This window comes from Melospiza melodia, chromosome 3 (assembly GCF_035770615.1).
Source record: "Melospiza melodia melodia isolate bMelMel2 chromosome 3, bMelMel2.pri, whole genome shotgun sequence".
Lineage (NCBI taxonomy): Eukaryota > Metazoa > Chordata > Aves > Passeriformes > Passerellidae > Melospiza > Melospiza melodia.
Window position 1 is genome coordinate 136,914,959 of NC_086196.1, and position 10,479 is coordinate 136,925,437.

General features: G+C 52.7%; 1 protein-coding gene across 1 annotated transcript; it reads left to right on the forward strand.

Moving 5' to 3' along the window:
• Positions 1-5,852: 5,852 nt before the first annotated feature.
• SOX7 (SRY-box transcription factor 7) lies at positions 5,853-10,193 on the forward strand. Its single transcript, XM_063153177.1, has 2 exons — positions 5,853-6,078; positions 7,942-10,193. Exons 1-2 carry the CDS (start codon positions 5,853-5,855, stop codon positions 8,856-8,858), a joined length of 1,143 nt encoding a protein of 380 aa, XP_063009247.1. The 3' UTR covers positions 8,859-10,193.
• Positions 10,194-10,479: the final 286 nt, after the last annotated feature.

Sequence of the window (10,479 nt, forward strand, 5' to 3'; positions counted from 1 at the left end):
GTTTGTTTGCTTCTAGTGGGTTTTGAGTTCTGTTTTAACCCAACTCTGGGTTTGGCAAGAAGGCCTTTTTTAGAAAGCACAAGAAAAAGAATTACGTCAGTGCCCAGATGGTGGAATTAGCAGAATGCGAGCACAAAGGAGCGACTTGGTTTCATTTCCGCGAAAATCAGACTTTCAAACTCCGAGGCCTTTTGTTATAAATTCATCCATTGTCCTCACAGAATGAGGTGGCTCCCAGTGAAATTACCTGGACACCATGGAAAATGAGAATCCCCTCCTCTGCTGTCGCTCCACAACGGGGAATGAGGCGCTTGCAGCACAGATATTAAAATGTTTTCAGTTTTGGTAACCCCGGGTCAGCAGTGACTGGAGGAAATTTTCCTTTTTGCTTTGGGAACGTTCCAACACTGGTTCTCCTGAGCTCTTCCATTCTTTGCAGGGATGGGGCTGTTCTTGGCTTTGAGGCTCGGAATTCACTGCGGGATCCACAGCCAAGGACGTGATTGGCAAGTGGAGTGTTAGAGCAGCAATAATGGAGGTTGAATTGTGCTTGTAAGCACCTGCAGGCACCAAACCACCCTGGGAAGTAGAGACCATGGAAAAATAGTCTTGGTACCACTGTTGGACCCAAATCTGCATGAACTTTGTGGGCTTTTGGAGTTTTGTCTGACTGTGGAGCTTCCCTTGGAGCCAGGGATGGGAGATGGCACTGGAGTACCTCAAGTGACAGCCCAGACATGTGGAAAAAGCAGAATTCCTTGAATTTCCTCCCAAGATGTTCCAGCTTTGATGCTTCACACAGTTGCTGTAAAGCAGAGGTAGAATTGTAAAATCATGGAATCATTAAGGTTGGAAGAGCCCTCTAAGACCATCGAGTCCAACCATTCCCTCAGCACTGCCAAGGCCACCACTCACTCATGTCCCCAAGTGCCCCGTAGTAACAACCAGGGTTTTTTAAGGCATAAATGCAAGACACCATTAAAGATTTCAGAACCACCTGTGCTTGTGTTCAAGTGAATTTGAGTGCATTGGGATGCAGCTGCTTTGTGACTTTTGTGAATTGAAGAGGCTGAAGGCTGTCCAGGGAAGGGAACAGAGCTCAGGAAGGGGCTGGAACACCAGGAGCATCTGAGGGAGCTGGGAAGGGGCTCAGCCTGGAGAAAAGGAGGCTCAGGGGGGACCTTGTGGCTCTGCACAACTCCCTGACAGGAGGGGACAGCCAGGGGGTTTGGGCTCTGCTCCCAGGGAACAGGGACAGGATGAGAGGGAACAGTCTCAAATTGTGCCTGGAGAGGCTCAGGTTGGACATCAGGAGGAATTCCTTTGGAAGGAGCTTCCCAGGGCGGTGTTGGAGTCCCCATCCCTGCAGGGATTTCAAAGCCACATGGATGTGGCACTTGGGGACATGGGTCAGAGGTGGCCTTGCCAGCGCTGGAGAATGGTTGGACTCGATGATCTCTGAGAGATTTTCCATCCTAAACCATTCTGTGGCTCTGTGGAGTGTTTGGGGACAGCTCAGCATCGTGCCCATGGCTGCAGTTCTCCTTTCAGCTGCCCTGGTGCTCTCTGCCTCCAGCTCCTCAGCTCTCAGCAAGGACAATTAGCTGCATTCATCAGCGGAATTAACCAATTTTCTCCTGTTTAAACACACGAGACTGAAGGTGTTGCAGCATCCACCTTGAAAAGACACAAGTTATGTCACGAAACCTCCAAACCTGCCAACACCAAGAGAAGGAAGGAAGCTCCAAGAAGAGAGGGAAACCACACAAAGTCTGCTGGAAGCACTGCCCAGCATCACACCTGGCTGGAAAAAAAGATCTGGGAATAGTTTTGGATACAGGGTGAGGATTGTGGGCATCCAAAGCCATCCTTTCCTAATTCCCCCTCACTCCTGGGCAGGAACCCCCAGGAAGGATCTGAGCTCAGAGAACTTGGGGCAATAACCAAGACTTTTGTTTCTGTACCCATTCCGTCCAATAATAAACCAATTTTGTCTTGGATCAGCAAACTTTAGTGAGGTAGGACTGGGAAATGCAGCACAAATACATAATTTGTGGTGGCAGAAGTGGGAATATTGTAAAACAAATGGAAGCTTCATTTCTCAGCAAGTCAAAATCTGCTTCTGAATCACACAAATACATTTTTTTTATCTTACTTCATCTTCATAAATTTAAAGGTGTAAGAGGGAAACTCCTCCTAGTTCCTTTTAACCTAAAGGCACTAAAATATATATTTTTGTAACCTTTAAACTGCATTTTAAAAGTAGTAAGGGCAGAACTATTCAGCACAATGCTGAAAAATTTAGCATTTCAAGGGGTAGGGGAGGGAGCTTTTCTGCTTTTTTTTTTGTATAATGGGAAAGCTCTGGGATTTTTTACCTAGAAAATAAATGGTCCAGGTAGCAATCCCTAGGGAAAACCTGGTGGAATCAAGGAGGATGGGCAGTGGGCAGAGTTGGGAACTGCAGCACTGAGGGAATCTTCTGCTGGGAACCCCCAGCTCTCTCTGCAGAAACTTCCCTTGGGAGCCAAGAGTTTCATCAATAATTAAGGAACATGTGAATATTGAGCTAATTTAGGATTTGCACTTTCTCACATATTTTAATGTCCCTGAAGGTTGGTGGGGTGCGAGATGGAGGGGGGGAGTAAAAATAAACCCTCCCTTTGCAGGGATAAAATTCCAGATGTCGAATCCACCCCAAAAAAAAAAAAAAAAAAAAAAAAAAAAAAAAAAAAAAAAAAAAAAAAAAAAAGAGGGATATTTTTAAAGAGGTGGTCGTTCCATATAGGGTTCAGCCACTCATTTTCTGCCTGGCCCATGGGAGTTGTTGCCACTGTTCCCCATCCATGAAAATGGGGGAGAACAAAGCTTTCTTCCCCCCTTTGTCTGCTCCATCTATTTTCGCTCGCGGCTTTTTCGCCGTAATTTCCCTGTTCCCAAAGCCCTGGGAGAGCTCTGCTGCTTCCTGTGCCCCAGATACAGGTGAAGCCTCACAGCAGAGGGGAAGGTGAGCACACACACACAAAAACAAGAAAAAAGATGGTAATCCCGCAGTTTTTCCAGACTAATTACCCCGATCCGGTGGTAATTAAGAGGTGGCATTTTCACATGGCCCCAGCCTCCTTTATGTAATGTGGGAGCTTCTGACAGGACAGGTTTGACCAGCATTTTAGGCAGGGTGCAGAATGAAACCCTCCTTACTAATGCCATCAGAATGCCAGGTGCTGCAGGAAAGGGGGAGAAGGGAAAAAAATTGGTTATTAATAATAGTAGCAGTGTTTGCACTTAAAATTCTGTGTGGGGGCCCTGGGAAGGGAGGAAATCCAAATGAGGAATATTCTGCTGGATTTCTTTGTGCTGTAAGCACACAGGAGCCCCAGATTGGGTCTCAGGAGGGTCTGAAAAGCCACAGAGTTGACCCCTGTGATGCCTTTGGGAGGTCAAATGTTACTCCCAGGATGTGGAGGGAATAATGAGGATCGGGAACACCCAGAGAGGTGCTCTGAGAGCTTCCAGGCTTTGGCAGCAGAGGCAGGAGTGGGTGCAGGTCCTGTCCTTGCTCAGGGTTTTTCCTCTCCCAAACCTATCCCCCCATCCTGCAAAACGTGGGAACACAGTGCACGCTGGAAGCAATCCTGTAAAAGGCATCAAGTGGAATCCATCCATCTCTTTCCTTTTCCCAGAGAGGGAAATTCTGCTGCTACTACTAAAAATTCCTGGCCTCTGGGGCCTCCACAGAGGTGTTTTTATATTCATGATAGCCAGGTCCTGAGCATCCTGAGGGTTAAAAAGTTAAAGTGAGCCATGCAACATATTCACCATACCCAAAGTACCATCCTGTTCAAAATGAAACCTTTGCAAACCTGGCAGCCTCCTTTACAGAGCACTTCCACCCTTCCTAAAGGGAGCTAAACAGAATTAAGGTTTTCTTCCCAAAATATCACTGCCAACCTCTGCAGCAGCTCCAGCCTGCAAAATGCACCCGGTTGACCTGTGCAGGGCAGGGTGGGGAGTTTGACATCCTCCCTCCCTGTCCCATCCCGGCACTTCAAGGCGTGAGACAGGATTTTAGGAGAGATCTGGAGCTGCTGGGACAGAACAGGCTGTCCCCAGGAGCGTGCCCAGCTCCAAACCCCAGATAAAAGGCAGCGCCTCCATATGTGTGTGTGTGTGTGTGTGTGGAAAGGGTTTATAAATCTGTCCCGAGACCAGGAAATCTCCTGCGCCTTTTAGATTTAAGAGAAGTTGCCTTCCTGTTGTATTCCCAGATAACAGCAGCTCTGATGGAGCCCACTTGTAAATAGCTTAATAGATTTAATCAGTTCCTTTGGAAAATGTTGCTGCTTCCGCAGGGTTTTAGTTCAGTCCCGGGGAAAAGCTCGGGCAGGGCAGCCGCTGCTTCTGCTGCGAGCGAAGTTGGCGGATTCCAGCTCTCCTGACCCCAAAATCGCTGCTACCCACAAGAAACCAGAACCATCCCGCTCCTGTGCAGAGGGGAAGGGAGAGACCAGGAAGCCCAGGCGGATCCTGCCCGGCTCACATTTACATGAGCTCTCTCCATCACTCCTAATCTGACAAGAGTCAATAGGAACACCCAGGCACCTGGGAAACCTGCCCGAACGCCCCGGCCTGGGATCCGCGCCGGGGTTTTCCCCCCTGCCTTGGGGTCAGATGGGGCAGCCTCGGCCAGCCCCATCCTGCCCATCCCAAAACTCCGTCCCGCTGCTTTTATGGCAGCACAGAGAGGAAACCCACGGTTTCCCTGCAGCCCCATATCTGCGGATCAAAATCATACAGGAATCCAGGCACCAAATGCATTCCCCAGTGCAAATCCCCAAGGGCATTTTCGGTGCCATCACCTTCCTGGAGATCCTTTGTCCTAGTGAGAGGAATGCTGCTTGGATGATTTTCCCACCCAGTTGGGGTTAGTGGGGGACACCGTTGTGTGGCTTTGGGACTTCCATCCCATCCTGCCTTTTTGGGTTGGAGCAGCATTCCATGAAATGCAGCAGCAAGGAAAAGATCCTTTGTCTCCCAGTGTCCAGCGGGGACTGACTGGAGATGTTTCATCCTCTTTGAGCTCCATCCCTGCCTTGTTTTCCCCTAAAAGCTCCCTTAGGAGTCCGACCAGACTGGACAAGCACCCACCAGCATGTTCACTGTGTCCCAGCTTCCATCCCATACAAAGGGATCTGGAAATTTGGGGTGAAAACCCACATGGGGTGGGCAAAGCACGGCCTGGGCTGGTGGTTTAAGCAGAAGTGGGGAAAAGTTGTCTCTGCTTGTGGTATCTGTGCCTCGATTTCCCTTGGCAAACAGGGTTCCTGCAGCTTGTCAAAGCCTGGAGAGGGGACTTTTGCACCCCAATGGGATCTTCCTTTCAGTGCCATTTTCCTTTTTCCCCCAGTTTTCAGTGCCTTTATCTCCTCTCTCTCTGTGTTACCCCCCAGCCTTTAAAGTTTGAAGCTCTCTGAGGTGCAGGAGGGCAGCGGGGCTGTTTGTGGGCGGGACATCTCCAGCTCTCTCCTCACTCCCTTTCAGCGAGCAAAATAAAGAAAAAATAGTAATAAAAGAGGGGGAGGGGGGAGTGGGAAGGAGAAAAGGGGGGTGCAGGGGGTGCTGCTTCCCCGGGGGGGGTGCCGGGCAGAAGGGGTGGGGAGAACTTTCCTCGCAGCACCATCCCGGCCGGGGCTGAGGAGTTTGCAAACAAGGAGGAGCAGCGAGTCCCTTCGGTGTCATTGGAGGAGGCTTTTTCCAAGGAGCTCATAAATACGGGAGAGGCCGGGCAGGAGGCTGGGACTGCGCGGGGACCCCGAGGGCAGCGCGGCGGGGCCGGGGGGGCCGGGGGGGCCATGGCTGCGCTGCTCAGCACATTCCCCTGGCCGGAGCGGCTGGAGGGGGACACGGGCGAGGGGCTGTCCCCAGGGCCACCCCCCCGAGCGTCGCAGGGCGAGAAGGGCTCCGAGAGCCGCATCCGCCGGCCCATGAACGCGTTCATGGTGTGGGCGAAGGACGAGAGGAAGAGGCTGGCGGTGCAGAACCCCGACCTGCACAACGCGGAGCTCAGCAAGATGCTCGGTGAGCAGCGCGGGGGGCGCGGGGTTGGGGAGGGGGGAAATCGGGGACCCAGCCGGGCATCCCCGGGGGTGCCAACCCTGCCCGGATCCGGTGCCCCGGGGGGAGAACACGGGCACCCACTTGGCAATCCAGGTGCAAATCCTGACGGGATTCGGTGACACCGGAGATCCCTGCGTGTGCAAACCTTCTTCGGAATCGGTGCCCATGAGCCCAGCAGGGCATTCCCGGGGGTGCAAATCCTGCCCGGATCCGGTGGCACGGGGGATCCGGCACCCCCCCGGGATTGGGATGCACACCCTGCTGGGATCCAGCGCTCCGGGCTTGGTCCCCAGGCACCCAGCTGCGGTCCTGGGAGTGAAAACCCGAATTCAGTGCGTTGAGGTGGGGATCCAGGCACTCTCTGGCCATTCCTGGGGTGCAAATCCCATAGGGATCCAGCGCCCCGTGTTGGTCACCATGCACCCACCCGGTCATCCCGGGGTGCAAATCCCACCCAGATCCAGCGCCCCGGATTGGGAATGCTAGCTCCACTGGCCATCCCTGGGGGTGCCAACCCTGCCCAGGTGGGGACCCGGTCTGGCACGCAGCAGGAGGGCACACCTACAGCTTTCTGGGTGGTTTTGGGGTGCAAAGCCAGCCCGGGTGCAGCGCTCTGGGGCTGCAATACCTGATGGAGTTTAGCAGCACCATGCACCCACTCTGTCACCCACGGGGTCCTACACTCCAGGTGTGCCACCTCTCCTCGGGGTGCACAGCCCGATGGTGTCCTGCACCCCAGGGCACAGGCACCCTGCCACCCCTCTGCTGCAAGCCCTGAGGGTGCTGCCCTGCTCTGCAAAGAGGGACCCCCCCAATTTTTCTGGCCTGTCCTTGCTGTGCCACTTTGTATTACATGGCTGGAGGGGTGTGTGTATATGTCTGCTGTTACTTTTGGGGGATCACATCCCATTTTGAGCACACATTTGTTTCCCACTCCCCATCTACTATTTCTCCCTTCCTCCCAATCCTCATTTTGATGTGAAACTGAGAGGGCAAACCAAAATTATCAGCCCAGGCAGCCTGAGAAAGAGCCGCCCGAATTGCAACAGAGCTTTGCTGCCCAACCTCTTATCCAAAGTTTGTGTTTCCCTGGACAGTTCTGTGGTGTTTTCTTTGGTGGTTTGGGTTTTCTCCTCTCTGCTTTGCCATGCAGCATCTCAGCTTATTAGTGTTATTTTTGCTGTCTCAGGCCATGGGAAGGCATCAAAGGCTTTGATGTGTATCCTCATTTCTCCCCCTTACCCTGAGGAGCAGCCTGGGACAGCCTCACTGTGGGATAAAACCCCCCCTACCCAATGCTGCTTCTCTGTGCTGTGTCTTGGGGACATTTTATCTCAAACAGGGAGGCACAAGGTCATAGGATTACAGAATCATGGAGTGGTTTGGGTTGGAAGGGACCTTAAAAAACATCTAATCCATGGGCAGAGACACCTTCCACCATCAAGACCAGCTGTCGCAGTGCCCAGGTCTCCTTGTGCCCTGCTGCAAGCCCTGGCAGGGCACAAACTGGGGCACCTTAAAGGACAGCACGTCCTGACCCTCTGCTCAGCCAAGCACAGCCTTGGCTGTCCCTGCTCCACAGGGAGCTGGGAGAGTTCGTCTGCCTGGATTTATTTACTAACCCCAAACCCACCTTGTGTGGGGACTTGGGTTGAAGGGAGTCAGAGACCCTTTAGCAGCCTCAATTCCCTCCTTCTTCTCCCACCCACTCCCACCACATCCCTCTGTGGGGTTTTTTGGGATGTGTCCTCTGCATGTGCCAGGTGGGACACTGAGCACCCTTGGGAGGCTGTGGGTGCTAAGGGAGCGTGTCCTCCGTTTCAGGGAAGTCCTGGAAGGCGCTGAGCCTGTCGCAGAAGCGTCCCTACGTGGAGGAGGCCGAGCGGCTGCGGGTGAAGCACATGCAAGATTATCCCAACTACAAGTACCGGCCCCGTCGGAAGAAGCAGGTCAAGCGCATCGGGAAGCGGGTGGATCCCAGCTTTCTGCTGGGCAGCCTCACACGGGGCGACCAGAACTCTGTGCCGGAAAAGCGGACCTGCAGCCGGGCTGGGGGGGACAAAGAGGGCCCGGGTGAGTACCCCCCCCGCCCGGGGCTGCCGGCAGTGCGGGCGTACCGGGAGCCTCCAGGCAGCAGCGGCGGCAGCAGCACCAGCGTGGACACCTATCCCTACGGGCTGCCCACCCCGCCGGAGATGTCCCCTCTGGATGCCATAGACCCCGAGCAGAGCTTCTTCTCCTCGCCCTGCCCCGAGGAGCATCACCGCTCCCACCTGGCCGGTGCCACCTTCTCCCCACCGGAGTTTGCAGGTGGTTCCCTGCCCTGCGGCCACCACACACTCAGCCCCATGCCACCGCAGCCGGCCACCTGCATGATCCCCCCGGCCTCCAGCTGCCCTTCCCTTCCTCCTCCTCCTCCCAGCTACTACACACCCGCCTTCCCCTCCCTGCCCCCTCCCAACCTCCATGCCCACCTGGGCCAGCTCTCCCCACCGCCCGACCACCACGGCTTTGACACCTTGGACCAGCTGAGCCAAGCGGAGCTGCTGGGGGAGATGGACCGCAATGAGTTTGACCAATATCTCAACAACCCCGGCCACGGTGACCACCACCACCACGGAGGGGCCTTGGCCAATGGGCATATCCCAAGCTCTGGCAGCTCCCACAGCTCCGAGAACAGCCTCATCTCCGTCCTGGCTGATGCCACAGCCACCTACTACAATAACTACAGCGTGTCTTAGGAGCCCAGCCGGGGCCGCCTGGAGTGGCCCAGGAAGGACCTGACACTGTTCCGAGGCGTTGCTCCCTCAGGGTGACCGAAGCACAGGGCCCTGGAGTCTCCTCGGTGCTGTAGGTAAAGGATTTGGGTTGTTGGGTCACCACCGTGCAAAGCCTGGAGTGCTCTGCTCCCACCGTGGCCAGGGGGCACTTCCCGACGCCAAAGCCCTTTGGCCAAGTCCCTCTTCCAAAGCAGGGATGCTCCTGGGAGCACTGGAAGGCTGCCCTTCATTTTGGGGTATCCCCAGCTCTGCTTTGGAGTCAGGAGTGCTGCAGCACCCCGCAAATGTCAGGTCTGAATTCCCCCTGGAAGGGGGAAAGGCAGGGATGGGAGAAGGGAAGATTTTGGTGAAGGTCCATGAGCTGTGTTTGGGTTCTGGTGGTGGCATTGCTGCCTGACCACCCTGACCTGCCTGAGCACTCCAATGGGGATTAAAGCCCACATCCCCTGTCCCAAAGCATGGACTGGGGGTTTCATCCCTTGGGAAACCCCAGAGAGGATGGGACACCAGCCAGGAGAGGGTTGAGCCTGCTCTGGAGTGGGGTAAGATCAGGGCTTGGAAAGGCAGGATCCAGTCGGCATCCACCCCGGATGGGAGCAGGTCCTGGGATGAACATTTTGGCCAAGAGGTGATGATGTAGCAGACACTTTTTTTATCAAACATCCTTTGAAGGGGAAGGCTCCGTATTTGGAGCCACAGTGTCCAATGCCTCTCCTAACTCTGGCGTTTTATTGCTTGTAATAAAGCTGTACATTGATTTATTCCTTCCATTACTCCTCCCACCCCCCCACCTCGGATTTTGTATTGCTCGAGTTCTCTTCCTTTCCATAAAAATGAAGCTTTATTTTAAATCAGTTATATGACATGATTAATCTTAGTGTTTACTGTATGGCACTTGGTAATGATTAGTTAGTAACGTGGTTATGATTTCCTGGTTTCAGTCCCCAAAATGTATTAATAATAATTGCAAAGAAAACTTTTTAAAAACCCCCAAAAGTTCACTGGTTTTTAAGCTAATACATTCCATCTCTTTTGTGTGACTCTATGCATTTTGAATGAGTGTAGATACGAGTTTGCATAAAATATTTAATTTAAATAAATGTTTTTATATGATGATTGTTCAATGATTTAAATTGCTGTCGCTATTGACAACAGTTTTCAAAACAGAAACATTTCCCGTGCAAGTGCTATTTTTTTATATTTTTGTTGTCATCGTTGTTGTTGGTATTTTCAGCCAAATTTTTCTACTTCCATTTTTTTATAAATAAAACAAAGATCTGTGGTTATCTTTACAAATTGTGGATTGCTTTCTAACAAACAGACTCAGGGCATGATGAGTGCTTACCCTCACTTTTCATGGAGTGTCTTGGAGCTCAGGTCACTGTGCTGGCCTTGATCCTGCTTTTGCCATCTCTCAGATGTGATCTTTGTAATCCTGTTTCCATATTACAGTGAAGTGAGGAGCTTTGCCTTTGGTGTCTTGGTGAGCACAGATGATGTTGCCAATTTATGGAGTGAGTGCCAGTGCCTGGAGCGTGGGTTTTAGCTGCATTTAAGGTTCTCTTTTCTTTCACAGTTTGGG